General features: G+C 35.8%; 3 protein-coding genes across 3 annotated transcripts; all 3 read left to right on the forward strand.

The window, feature by feature from the left end:
• Positions 1–10,438: 10,438 nt before the first annotated feature.
• LOC112175123 (ubiquitin-like modifier-activating enzyme 5) lies at positions 10,439–14,893 on the forward strand. Its single transcript, XM_024312785.2, has 13 exons — positions 10,439–10,741; positions 11,231–11,299; positions 11,381–11,494; positions 11,646–11,774; positions 12,044–12,112; positions 12,315–12,504; positions 12,935–13,017; positions 13,158–13,232; positions 13,502–13,576; positions 13,695–13,781; positions 13,889–14,007; positions 14,233–14,279; positions 14,537–14,893. Exons 1-13 carry the CDS (start codon positions 10,652–10,654, stop codon positions 14,668–14,670), a joined length of 1,281 nt encoding a protein of 426 aa, XP_024168553.1. The 5' UTR covers positions 10,439–10,651; the 3' UTR covers positions 14,671–14,893.
• A 470-nt stretch (positions 14,894–15,363) lies between these two features.
• On the forward strand, positions 15,364–19,005 carry LOC112180287 (serine/threonine-protein kinase rio1). Its single transcript, XM_024318813.2, has 12 exons — positions 15,364–15,830; positions 15,965–16,090; positions 16,200–16,292; positions 16,461–16,540; positions 16,878–16,991; positions 17,211–17,284; positions 17,432–17,508; positions 17,679–17,762; positions 17,837–17,929; positions 18,037–18,144; positions 18,224–18,295; positions 18,426–19,005. The coding sequence occupies exons 1-12, from the start codon at positions 15,522–15,524 to the stop codon at positions 18,867–18,869; spliced, it is 1,674 nt and encodes a 557-aa protein (XP_024174581.1). The 5' UTR covers positions 15,364–15,521; the 3' UTR covers positions 18,870–19,005.
• Positions 19,006–19,272: 267 nt separating this feature from the next.
• On the forward strand, positions 19,273–21,360 carry LOC112180288. The gene is made up of 5 exons (XM_024318816.2): positions 19,273–19,625; positions 19,962–20,210; positions 20,520–20,598; positions 20,938–21,016; positions 21,106–21,360. Exons 1-5 carry the CDS (start codon positions 19,320–19,322, stop codon positions 21,167–21,169), a joined length of 777 nt encoding a protein of 258 aa, XP_024174584.1. The 5' UTR covers positions 19,273–19,319; the 3' UTR covers positions 21,170–21,360.
• The last annotated feature ends 326 nt before the right edge of the window (positions 21,361–21,686 follow it).

Here is a 21,686-nt window from a genome sequence, read left to right on the forward strand (position 1 = left end):
CGAAGAGGATCCAAGAAGGTAAAGTCAAGATTTTATCTGCCAGTAGGGTTACGGCGATAAAGGGTAAAAAGCCAGTAGGGTTTGGGTTTAGTAATTTCTATAGCGTTTGATGAGATGTCAAATTTCTCTGCATTTAAATAATTTTGCTTTTTCCTTTAAAAAAAAACTAATTTTCTTTTCATGGAAATGTGTTGTGATTTGATTGAAAAATATGGGCCTTGAACTAAATTTTTTTTTTTTGGACCTATTTCAAGGTTTATTAGGCGTACAAATTTTTTTTAGTGAAGTGTATAGAAAAGATTTTAGTTATGCATACATGAAGTTTTACTATGCGTCATTTCTATTTGTTTTATAGTTGAGATGAGCGTTATTTGGGTGGAATATTTTATATTTTGGTGCGGGCCCTATGATCTATAAAATTTTAGACATTTATCCTATAATATGGAAATACTGTCATTCAAAAATAATAATATGGAAATTCTTATCAATAAAGAATAACATTCTCGTAGCTAAGTTATCGTTGACAAAATAACCCTAAATTTAGTATGGTTTTAACTGAAGCAACAAATTTGAAAGAATAGACCTTTTTATGTGTAATTGTGAATTATGTATCTCATTTTTCCTTCGTCACAATATCACCTACAAATGCAACTTCTTATTGATGATTCATAAATTTTGAAATTTTATACTCGGTATGAGGTCAATTTTTCAAGTGGCTTGTATGCATTCCATAGAAATAAATAGAATGAAACAATTCAAACTGTGTCACCCTTTGGTTCACGGGTGAGTTTTTTTTTTTTTGAGAATGAATGATTCATTTATTTAAAAGAAAGCCAAACTATAAAACATGGGAATCCATTATGCGGGTGAGTTGTAATTAAGTTTCCTTGTATATCCATAAGTTCTAACATTTACGTACATTTTATGAATAGCTAGAATATCACTGGTAAAATACATTTTATGATCCATATGCGATGTATGTACACATGCATATGTAGAAGTTCCTACGGTACGATAATGATAAGAAAAGTAGGGCATGCATGGTATAGAGAAAATGGACAGGTAAAATATGAGTTCTATCACTATATTACGAACTTAAAATCACATCAACAAATTTAATGTCGGTTCTTTCACTATGTTTGCAATCATGGGCGTAGCTAGCTAATAACTAGAGATCAACTGACCCTCTTGTCTCAGCACTTGCCTATATCAATTATGAGGTTTTAGTTCTATTCCCATAACTAATTCTTGTAACTTATTCACTTGAGCCTCCTCTACTTTAGATTTTCTATTGTTTCTTCTTTACTTTTTTACTAGAGTTCCCTTGTCTCAATATATTTTAGCAAAGTACCTTGAGAAAAATCTTAATAAAGAGAATTATAAACATGTTAAAATTATTTATGAATAACATTTTCCATGTTGATCATTAGATGAGCTTAAACCATTTGTTATTGAAGGCTGACCCATTTCTAAAGTTTTTAGCTACGTCACTGTTTGCAATTACGTCATTTAGTCATTTTACATACAATATATCTATCATGTCTTGAACTTTAAGGTTTATATATACTGACCTTGTTTGCGACAAAGACATTGTTTATAACATCAATACAAGGAGTGATGGAGAGGATCCTCCTCTTCTATCTATCTCATTTCCCTAAAAAGAAAAAGAATAAAAAAATAAATACAAGGAAAATGATCTAAATTGCAAACGTTGTAAAAAATACAAGGATAAATGCAAAGCTTAGAGCATCTTCAACAGTATAAATTGTTTTTTAGTTAAATTTAGCTAAAGTTGTGAAATATAGCTATTGATTTAGCAATGTTGCTCCAGCAATGGTAGCTATTTGTAAATAATAACTATATTTTATCAAATCATAAACTGACATGTGGACAAAAAAAGAGAGAGAAATATAACTTTTGCTTTAGCTATGTAAGATACTCTAGCTAAATATAGCTAACCATTTTAGCTATAGTTAAATTTAACTTACCTATAGCTAGTCTGTTGGAGCTGGATTTTGCATTAGAAATAGTTATATATAGCTAAAAATTGAGTTTAGCTACTCTGTTGGAGATGCCCTTATCTCCCTTGGTTTGGGTAATTTTATGTGTATTTGGATAAAGAAGAAATTAAGGTAGATTAAAGATCAAGCAAGATTAAGTCGGCAAAGCCCCCAGGAAGCATGAAAAACATGGTAATTGACTAGTCTAATTAATCGTTTGGCTGTATTCATGAGTGGCGGAAAATCCAAACATTTATAGTCTCGTCACTCTCGTGGAGGCATGATTAATTTTCACATGTTACAGGATTTAGTCCCCTAAATCATAAAATTGGATGAGACATTATCTTTGATCAATCTAAACACTGTCATCATCAAAAATGAAAATTGTTTTACATGTCTATCTGTTTGGTTGTAGAGTTGTAGAAACGTGGAAGTTGGTACATACGTAAACTATCGTGTAAGTTTCATGCAAATATAATTTTGTGTGAGTATACACATTGTTTGGTGCCTCCTTCATGCATGTGTGCCTTTTGGTTTTTTGTTTTGTTTTTTTTAATTGTTTTTTTTTTTATGTATAAGTTCTAATACACATTTGATGATTAGTTATCATCATGTTTTTTTTTTATAATATAAATGTAAATATAGCTGTAAATAAACTTTTTCTTTATAATAATATAATAAACTTTTAGACTTCAACCATTACTATTTAAACGGTGTAATAATTTTATAAAATATATTCGCACATACATAAAGTATCAGATTTGCTCACCTAAGAGACAGTTTTAAGGGACTGTGAGAGACAAATACATCTCAACCACATGTGTTAAATATAAAAGCAAAAATTATAACAACTTAAAATTATGCATTTATTTTCAACCATCAGATTCACTTGTTCCTCACAGTTCATTTAAATTTGTCCCTTAAGTGAGCAGGCCTTCATAAAGTATATCGATATATCTTTTTAGAATGCATTAACGAATTCTTTGGTCTAAATAGTTACATGATAGATTTCATAATGTTATTATTATTCGTAAAATTTTATCTTAATTTCTCTAAAAAATTATACAAGGGTGGGTAGGAAATATGTAACTCGGCGGAATAGAAACGCGTGTGGCACACATCACAGTGTTAGGGACGAGAAGGGGGCTTCGAATCCTTCCTTGCCAACAATTAAATGAACATTTAGATGACATTTCCTAGTTTTTAAGCATGCTAGTAATTAATTAATTCCCGATAAGAACACTACGTGCTCCAACGGTAAATGGTTCATTGGCTTGTGGTTTCAACAGGGTTGGTGATTGTGATATATGCACGTCAAAGACTCGTTACCCTTATCCTATCTCTCTCCCCCATCACCTTCAATTCTCATTACAAACCCTTGCGCATGGAATAGTACTCCAAGTTGATCGAGATCCAACTTGAAAGAAAGAGATGGATCGAGTTTTGCAAACCAAGTTATGCTAGATATTTACGTATGTGAACAATAAAGAATACATTCTGAAATATAATAAGCGTAATATATAATGAACTTGGATCCCCACTTCTATTATAAATTTGGAGATGGGAATGCGGATTTGGATAAGGCTTTGAAGATGTGGAGGAGTTGGTGGAACACAAATATCCTGTTCTTTGTCCATTGCCACAAATAGTTTGGTAGAAAATGAGTGCTGCATTGCGATAGAATGCATTGCTTAATTTGCTGCCATATTGCAAGAAGCATGCACCTTTCAAACTAAAACAAAACCCTTTTCACTTTCTTCTTTTGGCATTACAAAAACTTAAAGTAATCTTGGATCTTAATCTCAATCATAAACCAAACCCAAGAAGTTAAAACATCAAAATCAAGCTCAAGATATATTAATATCTGATGTAAAGCATTGGCAGTGTGGTGGGATTAAGACCAAGAACATGCACGGCCAATTTGGAAAAGGCGGGCAAAATGTTGTTCACACACTTGGCTTAGTCAGCACTGATTTAATCCTTGCCTATTTTATGTCTCTAGCTATCAATTCAAACTTTTAAGGTTTGGCGATGACTATGCCTTTATATGTTTGAATATTAAGTATGGCGAATTATTGGCAATGCTAGCTAAATACTCGAGAATAATGATTATTAGCACAAGTAAGTAATGAGTAGTCTATGCATCATCGCTACTCAAATCCTCGAGTACTATGTCAAGTTCGGCTACCTGTTTTGTTAGGCTAAGCTTCATCTATTTGTTGAAAGCTAGGTAGCTTATCTGGATAAAATAGATAAAGTCAAAGCTCAGTCCAACATGATTGGATCCTCCTATCTTTTTATTTTTATTTTTTTGTGGATATTTTTGGAAGAGATTCAAACTAGGATCTCGATCATCCACTGGATATATTTTGAATGGTCTTGGTCTTTCATATTTGGAGATAACTAAAAACTAATGGACTAAATTTGATATAAGATTCAATTGCTTGGAGGTAAAGTTTTCGGGTTATATATTAGTCTCCTAAAAATTGTTGAATGATTCTCCAATAAATTGTCCCGTTAATTTCTCAATCACATACTTAAACCTATATGTACGTAGTTCCACCAAAGGAAGGTGTCATGTAGCAGTTAATGATAAGGTTTTTTAGAGTTTGAGTCACATATTTAAATATCAGACAATTCTTAGATTTACCCCTTGGGTGAAACTCACTCTTTTGCGATTAACGCATAATAACTTTATAATTTTCTAATCCAATAATTTATGTTGTATAAGTTAATACAAAGATTAACTCTATAAAAAATAAATTAAATTGAGGACCTTTTAGCTATTCATTTATATGAAATACATGGACGGTTCATAATAATAGTAGTAAGTACGTGTTGTTAGAACCAACCATTTGTTTGATTCAATTAGATAATTAAATGATTTCTGATTTGATTGATTTTTTACAAAGATGATATTTAAAAGCTAATTTAATATATGGACCGTTGAATTATAAATTTATTAAGTAAAATAATCGACAATTGAGGTAAATATGCTAGTTCACCCTAAGAGTGAACCTAAAAATGATCCTATCTTTAAATGCTCTTTTGTATTTAAATTTTGAGATCACTTGTGGGTGTTAGGTTAATCAGCAATATGGATAAACCTATGACACAACAAATAGCTTTATGAATTAATCGCAATTTTAATTAGCTTTGTTCAATATTTGGGGTGTCATATCGTACGTCATAAATTAACCAGAAAATGGCAAGCGACAACAATTCTTGTTCTATATCCATGCTATGCAATTATACGTGGGTTGCGTTGCGTGCTGCATAAACTTCTTGCATAATTATTTTTCATCTTCTGCAACAAGTAATCCCATTTCGATTAGTTAATTACTTAATCAAGACCTGCCTCACTTGGTCTCTAATCACACTGCTGCTGCTAAATCTATTCACACGAAAACAAAACACACTACGTTCAAATATAATAGCCAGGGTTTATATCTTACTCAACCTCTGAAGCCCCCGAACCACATAATGACAATCCACGTTCCGAAAGAGACAGACATAGTTTCTTTATTTTTCTCTAATTATTTTAATTACGAGAGGTTAATAAGCCATAATCACAAGCAAAGCTACATCACCGAATAGTTATTTTCAGAGATTAACTTCTAGTTAAGCTCCGGCATGGGTCGGTTACTTGCCCTAGTTTTATATTCCCATGACCGTTAATTTTCTTAATCAGATTAGTTTTCGCTTGTTGACCCAGCAAACTTGGGATATATAGTATGAAAATGACTGATGATATATCTATACAGAGTGCCTCTGCATATCTATCACTTCTCTGCACTATATGCGTATGACTTATTGAGAGGCATAATCACAGCACCCAAGTGCTCACACATGCATGCTTGAATCAGAAAACTTGAAAAGAAGCAAGGGGACAAGAGACCCGTGTGATGATATTTCTTTTTAAGACCAATTATTTGAAAACTATGCTCATTTTTGAAGGATTCCCATATCCGTCCAAACAACTTTTAGGGTTTGGTACATCGCACATTCGAAGTCTGTTCATGTGTGCATTGTTTTGGAAACTCATTTCGGGTCTCTTTTTATGTAACAAGATTGCCCATTTTAAACAAGTATATAGTATGCATATATTTGACAAATGGTTTAGCATTTACATAAACTCATAAAGGCATTGAAGAAGCTCATGAAAATGCGTTGATTAAACTTGCAGTGAAATGTGATTCTGAAATCCTAATTAATTGTTTGATAGAACATTCTCAACTCTTTACAAGATCATGAAGATATTTTAAGATTTCAAATATCTCTCTTTTTATTTTGAAGAGGTTTAATTTCTTTTTTTTTTACATTCTCAGAGAAACAAATTTCATTGTCGACGATTTAGCTAAGATATGTCATTCTCTTGACACAAGCTGCACAATTGATCTCAAGGCTCTCGATCAATACCTATAATTTTGAGAACTTCAGCTCTAATTGCTTTAGGGTTTCTCTCTTTAATTATTTTTTGTCTCTTCCTCATTATGTATAATATTATGATAGACCCCCAGCAAGAGGTATTAAGGCTTTCATTACTTGATTGGCATCATTATGATTCTTTGCATGGTGTGTGCTTTGCTTCACTAGCTGAGGCATGCGAGCTAAAGGCTTAGCTAGCTGCTACAAAATAACCGGACAAAGTTCATGTGTATGGGAATATTGATTATTGATGATTCGATTTATAGTGCTGCCCAGGGTTTTTAGGGCCATCAGAGAAATGGGTAGCTCGAATCGATTGGGATTTTGCCGATTTGGCAAGAAGAGATTTCTTTTTTTGCACGCTAAAGTTCACAAACTAGATACCAATAGTACAATGGTCTCATATTTTAATATTTATGGGTGCTACGCTATCAGGTTTATAATGAGCTTTATACTGTGTCAATTGCAGCTGTAGAGGTTGCATACCTGAGAAGTGATAAGGGTTTGCCTGTCTATTTTTCGGTCAAAGCCAAAAGGAACACAATGAAAACCCTAAAATGTATAGGCATCATGGATTTGAGATTGAATCTACAAGTTTGGTGGGGCTTGTGTGAGGAAATGAGAATCATGCCTACATTGGATTACTTTGCTATGTTGCATAACAGTTGAAAATATATTTTTATTTCTGACTTTGAAATTATCTGAGTTGTGATACAATGAATTGAATACATTGACAAAAACGTACTGATCGGATCATATGAATCTATTGATTACAATAATTCATTTAACATATAGGCTTTTCAGTTATGTGATATATCATTCCATCAAATGTTTTGATGCATATTTCAGTTACATGATTTATCATTGGATAATTTTTAGGTTCACTGGACAATAATCTCTGCATAAGTCAAGGAAGTTACAACAACGGTCTGTTTTGTAGACCTTCAAGATATCGTTGTGTTTCCCATGGTAAAAACATAACCTGCTTGGGAGCGACATTTGTGACAGTTAGAGAGATATTTTGCATCAGCAAAACTCATCAAAACATCACCATCGTTTTGATGTAAGAGAGGTGGGTGAGGCCAGCCACCCTTAGTGGCGACAATGTTGTTGGCCACGGCGGTATTGACGGTGGCGCAATGCCTAATGGGGTTCGATCTCATTCTTCTGTAATTCTTTTTCTCTTTGTAGGGATAAAATAAGCAAATATCAATTGTACATTTTAAGTATCGAAAGATTGTCTTTACACCATTCTAATGGTGGCGTGTTGGCGCAGAGTTATGTCTAGCTAACAAGTTCACTGCAAATGAGATGTATGATTTTGTGCATTGAGCTAAATACAATAATGCGTTTATTGCACTTAAATATGACACTTTATAATTATATCAAATGTCCAATGCCTCTAATTATTTACAAAATATATTTTCTAAATAATGAAATATATGGGAACTTGAAAACCTGAAGTTTTGAGTCCTCATGCATTGTCCCAAGTATTACCATGTGATAATTGAGTAGAATGGATCCGGCTCCTCTAAATTTAGAGGCCGTGAAGTTACATGAAGTTAGTAAAATCTAAGCCATTTAACTAATCAAATGAACCGAAATTGTCCATGTCAGCCAAATTAACCTAGGTACCTTTATTTTTGTAACTGCCGTCAAACCTCCTTCCAAAAAAAAAAAAATTGCCGTCAATCTCCTTGTTTCATGATCGATCTCCTCTATCTCTCATCGTTGTTCAACATTCTCTGTCAGGATATATCTCCTGCTATCAAATGAATTGCTTCCTCTTCTTAATTCTCACGTAGTCAATTTGAATATCAGGATACAAAGACCAGATACAGAGAGCTATAATTTGAATGATTTGGATGGTAACCACAGAAACTCAATATGATCAATCGATTCAATAGGAAAGGAGTCATCAGCTTTGATAAATCACTATATATAAATTACTCACGAGCTATTCTGTTTTAATGACACAGGAAGCCAACTTACCAAAACTTTTAATTTCTTATTTTAATTGTTAAGGTTTGGTATCTTAATTCTAATGGAGATTGAACTGCTCTTCCTTTTACTTCTTTCTGGAAAACGAATGGGAAAATCATTCAATAATAGGACCTGGAATCTATGTTGAGAAAGTAACTTGAGGATTGAACGGCAAATGCCACCATCAGTTATGCATTGTTGGTTGTGTCAAAAAAAAAAAAAAAACTCTTCATGACATGTTTTATCTTGAACCGTTAGATAAATTTAAATGGCTTGGATTTTACTAACTTCATGTAACTTCACGGCTCCTAACTTTAGAGGAGCTGGACACGAGTAGAATTACGTGCACACACATGATAGTTAGTAACAGACAGAAATGGAGACATACATTATGCCTAAATTAACTCCAGAGAAAAATACAAAAATCCTCATAAAAAAGTCACAAATTTGATTTTGATCTCCATGTATTATATAATATATATGCTACTTCACAATAATTTATTTTGGGTTTGGAATCACATTCCTCTTATTCGCATTTGGTTGATAGTCCATTCTAACTAGAGTATGCATAGAAATTATACTAGTGCTTTGTACAACATGCATGATGGGACAGCACTATCTATATTGAAATTCTGAGAACTCCTTCCAGATTGAGTTCTAGCCCCAAAAGCAATATGCTACGTACTTGCATTGATTCCTTGTACAGCCAAATGACTCAGCCCACAGAAAATAATCAAGCTACTGTTACCAGTTAATTAAGTGGTTTTCGTGTCGCTGATTGCTATATATTCTACAGAAAAATCATTTATTATAGTATGCATGGTGCATAATTACGATCTAAATATAAATTGACAATTTAATCACATATTCTATTCAACAATTTGACGAATCATCGTCCATCATCGGCTTGTAACATACGTCTATGCTTGAAAACAAATAACATTAGAGAAAACTGAAAGGTGTGTGAAAGTGTACGAGACATTAGAACCATCAACATGAAAACACATGGTTGACAAAAATGGGGGAGGTGGCTGTTGGGTGGCGTATCAAACTCTCTCAATTTTCTGCTATGAAATTTCGCTAGCAGGGGACCAAAGTTTGGGATGCATACACATACACACTAACGACAATCATGGAAGTCGCAATTCTTTCTTTAAGAGTAAGATCCACTTTTCTTCATTAATCATGTTTCATTTGTCAAACATTGGCATGGTGATGTAGACGATGGAATAAGATTGAGTAGGGTTGTTTCTTTGTATCCAACTCATTGATATGGACCGATGATTATCGATCGACCCTTCTAACTCTAGTTTTTCTACTAATTGATTTTTCAGTTGGAAAATGAACAAATGAAAAATATAAAAAAAACACTGAAAGTAACTATTTAGTTTTAATAAATACTAGAAAGAAGTCCAATCTAGTCGTTGTTTTAAAAAAAAAAAAAAATCTAATCATTCATCGCTTGTAATTACATATTATAACATAATAGAATACTATCGAGTGAAACCACAATTGACAAACACATACTTAATTATTTTTAGAAACAAAACTATACCAAATTTTGATGAAAATCATAGTTACTGAATTTTTGAAGCTCCATATGTCCGAAATATTCAAAACAAGAAAAAAAATTATGAGAATCAAAATATTACGGAGCTCTTATTTTCATTTTAACAGTCCTCATTATATATTAGAACAGATCAAATTACACGCAAACTCATCAACTAAGAAACGATACAACGATGTTTGGATTGTGAAAACCACGCTTTATTAGCGCCTTTTCATCCAACGATTACCGTAAGGTCGGACGTTGGGTGAGTTGATTGGTTTGAGTTTCAACTCACTGGTCAAGTCAACAACTTCAGGATGACATTTGAAGAATCCATTTTCCGTCAGTAATTACAAACCCGACCCACCGAACCCAATAATAATCGGGCCTTTACTGTTATTAAACGAAGCCCAATAGGAAATACAAGCACCAGAATTTCTAGTTGAGCCTGACTCAGCCCAACAAACCAGAAAGTGGGTTTCAGGTTGGTCTACTCTGTCACTCCCCTCAGCTCTGGCAACAGTGAGCATTTTTCCTTTGCTTTCCTAAAAGCGTTTGTGCATGTAAACGCTTCCAAACAAGGCAACGAATTTAAGAGCGGTTTTCGATACAATTTCATAGTCAAAATCACAATCTCTACTCGGAAATCAATTTCAGCTTCGGAGAGAAACAGAGAGAAGAAGAAGAAGAAATGGAGGTGGAATTGAAGGAGATGCTTAACGACCTCGATTCGCTGAAGAGATCGCTCACCGATCCTTCGCAGAGGGCTCCAATCGATAAAGTATGTATCAATTCGGATCTAATAGCGAAATTGAGCTTTATTTTTGGACCTTTTGTTTGCTTTGATCTGACTGTTTGATTAGTCATCTTCCAGATTGCTCATCGATAGATTCCATATGTTTCAGTAATATATCTGTAATCTTTTCTCGGTTCATGAATTCGCATTTTAAAATTCTGCAGATTCTATTGTGCTGGGGAGAATATTCGCCCAATCTGTCAAATTATCAATGTAGACTTGATTTTAGTTTACTTGTTAGGATTTGATTGTTCTTTTGTGCATGTGTTTGATGCTTGTGAAAATTTAGGGAATGGCACTAGATGATCAAATATGTGTTTGTTCTGATGCTCTCTTTATGATAAAGTTAAGTAAATGGTTGCTAATTACTAGTAACAAGTTCTGAATATTCGAAACTGATAAGTTTACTAAAGTTTCTATTGTAGGACTGACAATTTTTTTTTTTTTTCTCTCAATGACAAATTTAATTTGTAGCTACAACTGCGTGTTGAACGCCTTACCAGTCTTGCAAAAACTGGACCTGTTCGGCGATCCAAAGTTCAGGTAATTATTTCGTGTAGTCTTCGAATATCATTCATGTGATGCTTGTGTTTTTCATTCATGTGTTACATGTTATGGTGGCAGGATATGAGCGCTGAGGTGGTAGATAGCAATCCTTACAGTAGGCTTATGGCACTTCAGAGGATGGGCATTGTGAAAAACTATGAAAGAATAAGGGAGTTCTCCGTAGCCATAGTTGTATGTATTTATCTCTGTCAATGTTCCTTTTTGTCAATTTAGAACAATATTTGATTTTACCACATAATATATGTAATTTCTCAATTTAGTATGTTTAACTCACTCTTTGGTTATTTGATTGGTGACCTGTCTTCCTCGTGAAATTTTGCAGGGAGTAGGTGGCGTAGGAAGTGTAGCAGCTGAGATGCTAACAAGATGTGGTATTGGTCGCCTTCTATTGTACGATTATGATAAAGTAGAGCTAGCTAACATGAATAGGTTATTCTTTCGTCCAGAGCAGGTATTCATTCTTATTTGCTCATTTGTCTTTCTTTCTTTTTGGAAGTTTCTCTTTACTTCTCAACCAGATTTTTTCTCTTTACTCGTATAGTCAACATCTTATATGCTTCATAGGTTAGGTGCTGCTGCGTCTAGATTATATAAAAATTCCTTTTCTTCTTGCTGCCTTTGTGTTGCCAATTTTGTTCTGTATGCTGAGCATAGTTGTATTTTCTAAGAATTTCAGGGTTGTAAATTTTTATTTTATAGAGATATGTTTTCCCTTTTCAGAGTGGTATGACAAAAACAGATGCTGCTGTACAGACCCTTTCAGACATAAATCCTGATGTTGTGCTTGAGGTTAGTATTTCTCAAGATCTTTCTCCTATCTAATCGGAAGTTCACAACTGTGGAATTGCATTCTATTTTCCGTCTACTAGGCATTAATAAGTAATTTATTTAGATGCTACTAGTTATGGATCCCTGAATCTTTGATGCTTCAATCATACTACCCATAATTTTTATTTTCTTTCCCATGCTTATCAGTTCACTTTGTGTGTAGAGCTATACACTGAACATCACAACAGTGCAAGGTTTTGAAACCTTTACGTCCAGTTTGAAAAATAAATCATTTTGCCCAGATAAGGAAGGCAGTGGAGTAGACCTTGTGTTAAGCTGTGTTGATAATTACGAAGCTCGAATGGCTGTTAATCAGGCTTGCAATGAACTGAATCAGACATGGATGGAGTCTGGTAAGCAAACTGGTTCCTGTATTTGAAATTTTGGATTACCATGAATGTAATATTGTAGTACCCATAGTAGGTCAAATTCATTATGATGCATAGTGGGTCAGATCTAATAAAGAGTAAAGGACCTGATCCGGATTCACTTCTCAGCTCTTAGATCAGATATAAATGGCTGAAATGGAGTGGGTGAGAACTGTGAGCTGCATATTAGTCGTACATATATGATTATGTTTGTATATGACGTATGTATGGTCTAACATTCTCTCACCTATGATGAAATACAAACATGATTTTGCATAATTTTTCTTAATTATAGTCATACAGGCTATATTTTGAAAATCATTTTGGTTGTATTCCATTTATGGCCTGGTGCATATCATTTATAGATCTATCTATACTTTACAATGAAAATTCACATGAAGAACATAAATGGCAGGTGTTTCTGAGGATGCTGTTTCAGGTCATATTCAGTTGCTTATACCTGGTGAAACTGCCTGTTTTGCATGTGCCCCACCTTTGGTATGTTGTTCTGTTTTGTTTTTTGTTGTTGTGGGTTTATATGAATTTTGATGATGTAGGAGGGTTCTGAATATAGGAATAAGAAAGATGAAGAATTGAAGATCAGCCTATTATTTGTTCCTTATATATCTCTTTCTCAGGTTGTAGCATCTGGAATAGATGAACGCACACTTAAGCGAGAAGGGGTTTGTGCTGCATCTTTACCTACTACTATGGTAAATAAATTTCTCGTCCATCTCTTGGTGGCTTTATATTTGGATCTTTTATTATTCGAACTTGCTAAACCCATGAATGAAAAGGAAAAATGAAAATCTTGACACTGATTTTAATTTTGGCGGAGGATGGAGCCTGGCTTAGTTATTCTCTAGTTTATAGACATTTCGGACAATCTAGAATCGGTCTCAGGGATATGTCAATGTTGGATGCAGGATGTGCAATACTACGCTGTTATTCTTGTAGCAACTGATTTCATTTGATTTTATAGGGAGTTGTTGCTGGGCTGCTAGTTCAGAATACACTCAAATACTTGCTGAACTTTGGAAATGTCTCCCCATACTTGGTAAGTCGTATGTTAAGTTCTGTGTGTGTGTGTGTTGTGCGTGCGCGTGCGCGTGAGATATCTATTCTGTAATAGGAAAGCAGCATCAGCTGGGATTCATCTTCCATGTTTGATGCAGGGATATAATTCTCTTAAAGACTTCTTCCCCACCATGGAAATGAGGCCAAATCCTCAGTGTTCAAATTTTGCTTGTCTGGAACGTCAGGTAAGAAAGTCAGATCCAGCGTTAGTGCACCCAATGGTGGAATTGGTGATTAGACGTTACATTATGTAATTTCATTACTGATGCTAGATATAATATTAACTGTGCAGAAAGAATACTTGCTTGCAAAGCCGGCTAGGGATGCTGCTAGTAAAGCAAAGATGGAATCTGACGCATCATCATCTGTAATAGAAGCTCCACTCCATCTTGATAATGAATGGGAAATAAGGTGCTTTGACTAATAATGGAATTCGTCACATTACAAACTCACTAATGCCTAGGCCTTGTTAAAAATAAAGATGGCTGGGGATATTTTCTTACACTAAAGACAACAGATTTGCATGCATTTTAGAGGAAGAGCTTTATGGAAATGGAAGCAATCCATGGATATCACGCTGTGTCATAAACTAACAGTTTAAAATTGAACTAAGTGCATCTGTTGTTGTTTTTTCAGCGTTGTTGATGATACTGAGCCAGATAGGATAGAGGCCAAACGTTCAGGTAATTCATCCTTCACTTTTCAACTTCTTACAATCAGAAAGATTTCACTGAATGTTCAATATTTCTCCTGGAGCAAATAATTCATTAGTAGGAGTCATGACTGCTTAGGAAGGAAGTTTTCCTTCAGAAAGTGAATGCTTCTTGGAAAAGAAAGTATATAACTATGTTTGATCTGCTCTTTGGGGAGCCAAATCTTCCCCTGGTTGTGTTTGTTTGCCTCGCTTCTCTTCTTCTTTAATTTTGTCTATTGTCTTCAGATACTCTTCCAGAAGGTCTTGTTCGGGAGCTTCCCAGTGCGGATGACTTCCAAAAACCACCTGCTGAAGCCACAGATACTACTGTTGATGACCTAGAAGAGCTTCGGAAACAACTTGAGGCCCTAAATTCTTAAATACATAATAGATGTTATTTTTGTTGATGTAACCTATTGCTTTAGCAATACAAGTTGAATTGTAGCATTCATTGTTTGTAGTCACACCCTGAAGAGGGTGCAAATGAGGTAGATAATGCCTAATTTCCATAGTTCCAAAAGGCTGTTTTCTGACTGTTACATTATCTGGGATCTAATTTGTGATTTTCAAATTTATACAACTTAAAGAGACTTGCAGTCGAAAGTTCTAAACTTCCTTTTATCTGCTCTTAACCCCTCGTGTGGTTCACTGTAATCACACGGCTAATGGCCTAACGGCCCTCAACTTATAGTTCAATTCTTTCAATGTGTCACCAAGACCATTCGCTTACTAAACGGAGACCTGTGTGTCACTATGGTAAAATGTCCGTGAGAAGGTGAAAATTTTATGGGACTCTGGAACTAGGAATTACTATATTGTAAACATTTGATGAACTAATTTAACAGTTTCAGACTCCGAAATTTCATTATTCTATAACCCTATAGACAACCCAGATAAATGTCATTTCTTGGGGTTAAATTTCTCACATTTCTTGTTTACCAAAAAAAAAAAAATCTCCCTTTTAAAAAAAGAAAATGGAAAAATGAATTTGCTTCGTCCAACGTGGCGCGCGCCAACGAACCGTACTTTGCGAACTGCAACCGACCCGGACCGCTTCAGAACTCAGAAGCCAAACTAACTAAACGACCCCGAAAACCCTAATTCAAAAAAAGAATCAAACTTGAAAACCCACACTAGCCGCTCCACTCATTTCGACTCGTCTCCTTCCCCTCACAAAGCCTCGTCTTCACTGATTTTCCCTTTCCCAATAATCAGAAAGAACAAACCAGAAATGGCTGCCGTTGAAGAAACAAAATCAGTGAAAGAGACTGAAGCGATTGCTCCTGAAGCCGAAGAAGAAGAAGAAGTAGTAGTAGAAGAGGATGAGGAAGAGGACTGGTCATCGGACTCGGACATCGGAGATGCATTGGACTATTTGGATTCCAAGGACGACGACGCAGTTGAAGGCGCCTTCACTATCAATTCGCGGCGCCCAAATGCCCATGGGGGCCTTCACTCTCGCCCTAACTCCTCTACTCTTCAGCCTCTCTCTAATCGCAACCAGAGGTTCTCCACTCACATCCGAGCTTCGCCGTTAGAGGTAAAATTGCAAAACCGAAAAGTAGAATTCGTCGATTGATTGCGTCATTGGTGTGTGTAAAAGTTAATTTTATTACCAAGTTGGTGAGTTTAGGAGGTAATTTGGTTGCAAAATTTACATTTGGTTGGGTTTAGGAGTGGGAAGGGAGGCATGTTGGGATGTCCAACTCTGTGACGACTGCGATTAGGGAAAGTGTTCGGGACATGGCCACTGGAAGAACAAAGACTACTGAGAAGGCGGATCGTGCCACTGTTGAGCAGGTGAATGAGAACACCACATTTTATCCATGTTGGTTTTTCTTTAATCATTGTGAATTTCGAACAATGCAGTTTTGTTTATTGGTTTTGGTGGTTGGCATAATTTTACCAGGCTATTGATCCTAGAACTCGGATGGTGTTATTCAAAATGCTGAATCGCGGAGTGTTTAAGGATATCAATGGCTGCATTTCTACTGGGAAAGAAGTATGCTTATTTTTGTTATTCCGGAATCTAATTGGTTGACACCGTGTTAATATTTCTTTAGTGATGATTGGTTGATGACTACTAATTTTTCTTGGAACTTCTGATTCATCATTTTCGTGTTTTTCTCCATTTGTTCTTATTGACAAACTATTCTTTCTTCTTGAACAGGCAAATGTTTATCATGCAACAAAAGCTGATGGCGGGGAACTGGCAATCAAAGTCTTCAAAACCTCTATTCTTGTTTTTAAGTAAGTTCACTTAAACTGTTATCTTATTCCAATGACTAAACAAAATTTTAGCAATGTACCAGATGCATTCACCATGTAGGTTTCTGTTGAAAAAAATTGTGAAACACTGTTTCATCATCTACTTTTTGTATTGAGGTTCATTGTGTACTTTTCTCAAATTATTCCTTTTTGGTAGTAAGTTTGATGGAGAATTTGACCAAGCAACCATAGAGTATAGTACAGGGAAGATAAGATTTTACAGTTTTTGAGATTCAGTTAGTGTGCTGGGTTTTGTTTGTATGTGTTTATTAGTATCTTTCACTTTGTCTTACTCGTTTTGCTGTCTGAACAACTTCAGGGATAGGGATAGATATGTACAAGGGGACTACAGGTTCAGACATGGATACTGCAAGCACAATCCTAGGAAAATGGTGAAGACATGGGCCGAGAAAGAAAAAAGGAATTTGATCAGGTTAGACTAACAATACTTTTATATGGGTACATTTAGTTCTTTTGCTGACAGGCATCGCTAATTTAACATTCACGAGTCTGCACCTCTCTCTAAAACATATGCACATTGCTTTTAGCCTGAACTTATAAAATTCGTCTTCCAGCCCCTCTGAGTCTATGATTTTATTTTTAAGCTGGTTTTTCCAAGCCAGTTGATTTGTGATGGTTTGTTAAAATGCAGGCTAAAGGCTGAAGGAATTAGGTGCCCAGAAGTAGGTCCTCTAAGACTTCATGTTCTGGTGATGGAATTCATAGGTATTCTGTGGTGCCTACTTTGAATGTTAACCCGTTTTATGTATATTGGCAAGTCCAAGTGGTTGTCAATCTTGAGTCTAGGCTTCGGAACCGATACTTTTAACATTTTCTGGTTACAGTACTCTTGACTGTTGTATTCTATTACAGGTAAGGATGGTTGGGCAGCGCCACGCCTAAAGGATGCTGCATTATCACTTGACAAGCTACGAGAAGGTTATATGGAGGTGTGCTCATATCTTTGTACACATGCCCTGAAAACTCTCATACTTGCGGCCCACTACTCTATACATTATCATTGGGCAACCTTTGATAACAATGTGTTTTTCTATTAGGTTTTACAATTGATATTTCTTCTTGTTTCTGGAATAAAGTCAGTGATTTTTTTATATTCCAGATGGTTATTGCTATGCGAACATTATATCAGAAGTGCAAACTGGTGCATGGAGATCTCAGTGAATACAACATACTTTATTTTGAGGTGAGTATTGCAATCAACCACCCTAAAGATCAAACTCATATATAAATTTTATTTATATCTTCCCTTGATCGCAGGGCCACTTGTATATCATCGATGTCTCTCAATCAGTTGATCTCGACCACCCTCATGCTCTTGATTTCCTACGTGAAGATTGTGTCCATGTATCCGTAAGTTCGTCTCACCAAATTCGCTGGCTGTAGTTTATCATTGTCTTGGGAAGTAGCACATTATGTATTCAGATCTATGAGCTTATCAAGCATTTGGTGGTACACAGGATTTCTTCAAAAAACATGGTGTAGCTGTCATGGCAATTCGAGAGCTCTTTGACTTTATAGTGGATCCATGTATTGCTGATGATGATATAGACAGTTATCTGGAGAAGGTTCGGTTCCTTTTGCTCTCTATTATGAATTCTTGGGCTCCTATTAGTTAGTATATCATAAATACGTGTTTGGCTTCAGGTACAACAAAAAATCATGGCAAGAGGAGATATGACAGCAGAGGAGGAAATTGCAGATGCTGTATTTGTGCAGGTGATGAGACTGCAACTGCGTTATTGAACCAGTTCCTTGTATCTTTAAACAAGATTGCATTTTGGTCTAATTGTGGGTACCCAAAAGTTTAGGATATTCACTTGTTCTTTCCTTTTCCTCTTATTTCCAGTCATACATTCCAAAGACGCTAGATAACGTGAAGAATGCGGAGGCGGACGTAATACGATTAACCAGTGGTGAGGACACTGGAGACATGTACTATAAAACTATTACAGGATTAAAGGAGGCTCTTCCGAAAGGCCAACCAGCTCCACCTGAGAAAGATCAGGAACATGATGGTAATGCCCTGGAAGAGTCCTTGGTCGATCCGGTTGGTGGTCCTGAAGCTCATGAGACCGAGTCTGACTCTGGTACAGATGAAGAAAGCTCAAGTGACTCAGAAGGGAATTCCCCATCAAAATCCAAGGCACAGGATCCTCTTGATAAGAAAGCTGCTAGAAAAGAGAACAAGAAGAAAGTGAAAGAAGAGAAGAGGGAAGCTCGGAAAACTAAAGTGCCGAAGGCTGATAAGAAGAGAAAGAAAAAGATAGCCAAAGCCCACAAGACTAGATAGCTGACATGGTTAGGCACAGTACAACATTTACATAGTTAAAATTTTGAAATTTTGCCTATTTACCGGTACCATTTTGTTAAAATATGAGATGTGACGGCTATATAATTAGATCAATAACCACTTTAAAATTTTGATATTTGGTGGATTTGTTTCCTTTCCCATTTGAAAACGTTTCTCTAGTCTTGATTATGAGTCGAATTTGAGGGGACTAATCAATAGCCAGCCCCTCAAACCAAATTAGTTAATTCAAAAACTTGATAGAGAGTTTACTGCATATAGGGGTTTTCTCAGCAAATAAAAATTTTGTTTTGCAAAAAAGGAAATGAAAATAACAACTCCCCTACGACGTCGTTTTGCTGATATCCTCAAGCTTGCAACTTTAAAAACCCAATTTTAGCACCAAAAGAAAATCAAAACAATTCTTCTTCTTCTTCTTCGCGGGACGCAAAAATGTCGAGCCCTCCTGCAGAGGAAACCCTAGCAGAACCAGCAGCAGCATCTGAAGAAGAAGAAGAAGAAGAAGCAGAGCAGAAGGTCTCCGACACCGACAACAGCGAGCAATCGCAAGAATGGGAGACCATGGCTCGAGCTTGGCTCTCGTCTTTCCCCGAGGCCAAAGCTGTGTCCATGGACGAGGTCGAGGCCTGGATCGACTCCAACTTCGATTTCATACCTGAAGGCATCAAATCCATGCCTCGCCTTGACGTCTGTCACCGCCTCATCGCTATCCAGAACTGCATGAGGTCCGCCAATCAGGTCCTAATTCTTATGATTTGCGTTTCATTTTTGCTAATCGTTAGGTTTCAGTTTAATTTTCATGTAATTAAGCTAATTGGGATCGGTTACTTTGAGACTTGGGAGGCTTGACTTCAGAATTATTAGTGTGAACTGTGAAGTAAGGGAAGTGAACCAAGTGCAAAAATTAACAAGGAAATTGAGGTTTGTGGTGTTCTAGATAGGGTTAGAATTTAAGATGATGTAAATTTATGGGGAGAAAAACCGTTACAAACGTCGAAATGGGAGTTAAGTGAGCATTTTGTTGTCTAATGGATAAGTTTTGATGTTATTTCTATAATATTATTGACAAATTAGGAGAAAGAAGAAGATCAAGGTGATATTCCACATGCTCGATTTCAACGCACTGATCAGTGGAGACCGGTTTATATTTGGTTAGAATCTTTGAATAGAGACGACGTTGTGAAATCCAGAGATATAAGTGAGTGGCTAACTTCGAACCCGAAAATCCAAGAGTACTTGTGCTCTAGGCATTCTCGGTATCATTTGATGCACTACATCAAGAAATGCCATATGAAGATTCTGAAGAGGCGGGAAAGGAAGAAGGTATCAAATACTTCTTGTGTTAGCCCAATAGCCTAGAATTTTTCAAGTGTCTCTCTGAAGATGTAGATGCTTCACATCTACCAGTAAGATTTTTTAATCTCAGAGGCTAGTTTTCGGTTGTAGTTGTGGCCTCAAACAATAATTATCATTGTTTAACTTGAAAAGTGTTTTTTTCTTTTTTTCTTTTTTAAATTTCAAATTAACGGATGCATTCACTAGATGATAATGATCTAATTATAAGTTTCACTTGAATGTTGAATTTATGAAATTGCTACAATATAATAAGTTACTCTTGCTATTGTTGAACAGGGTGTCCAGCAGTCTGACACACCAGCGTCTCTGAAGGTTCACAAAGATGTGGAGATGAAAAGAGAAGCTCCACTAGCCTGTAAGGACCGCTTATATTTATAGTGTTATTCTACACATTTTAGGGGATATTTTAATGCCTACTGCAAATGGAATAGCTTCATTCCTTTGTGGGATGAAGGCACAACACCATTCTTTAGTTGGCTGCACTATAAAGAATGGAGCCTGACCTTAAATAGACAGCAAATGGAAAGTCCAGGAAGTCTTAAGATTGAATGCTGTTGGAAGCAACAATGGAAACTCCATTTAGACGCTATAAGATGCTTCTGGACTAACTCAAATGCTGTGCCGCATGCATGTTGCTTTTTGCTCACTTATTCTTGTCTTTCTGACTCAGTTTTATTGTTTCAACCTTCTGTAGGCACTAATTTAATCAATGTACCTCAAGATAGTGATCTATTTATGATGAAACGAAAGGAAGCACTTGAGAAATTTCAGATGTAAGTGGACGATAGATTTTGTGCGCTTCATTTCATGAACCAGACCTTATGTTTCTGTTCAGTTACTGACCCTGTTTCGGTGGTTTCAGCTTAGTGGAGCTTGAGAAGCTGCTTGCCCCTACGTTCTTAAAGCGTGGAGATGGAAACAAGTGAAAGAATTCTGAAGCACCAGACTAGCATCTGTGCCCTGCCCCTGCACTTTTTTTTTTAATAATTTAATTTTTAATTTTTTTTTTTCTGTAGTCTAGTAAGGGCTTTAACTAATGAAAGAAAAACCACATTTTTCCATATGTAAAGCAAGCTTTGAACGAGCTGGGTTAAATTCTCTTGTTGACCTTGATCAACTCTGTCTATAGTTTCTTTGATTGAAGGCTCTGAAGCCATTTTAACCCTCCTAGTTGACTATGAGACACCTGAGGGGCCACGACAGATGCGAACGTGAAACAAAGTAGGTAGGGCTGGAGTTGGTCCCATTTCATAGACTATATTGTGTAGAACATGGTCCCTTAAAAGTTTGATGCAGAGTATGATTGATTTAATATAGATATTTTCAGAATTCAGATTCACATGTTTGGACTAAAGCAAATGCCCCAAGTATTCTTAGGGACGGCTCTCTCAATTTGGTACCGTGTTCACATGAAGTTCTCTTATCCTACTAATTTGGTTACAC

Source organism: Rosa chinensis, chromosome 7, assembly GCF_002994745.2.
Source record: "Rosa chinensis cultivar Old Blush chromosome 7, RchiOBHm-V2, whole genome shotgun sequence".
Taxonomy (NCBI): domain Eukaryota; kingdom Viridiplantae; phylum Streptophyta; class Magnoliopsida; order Rosales; family Rosaceae; genus Rosa; species Rosa chinensis.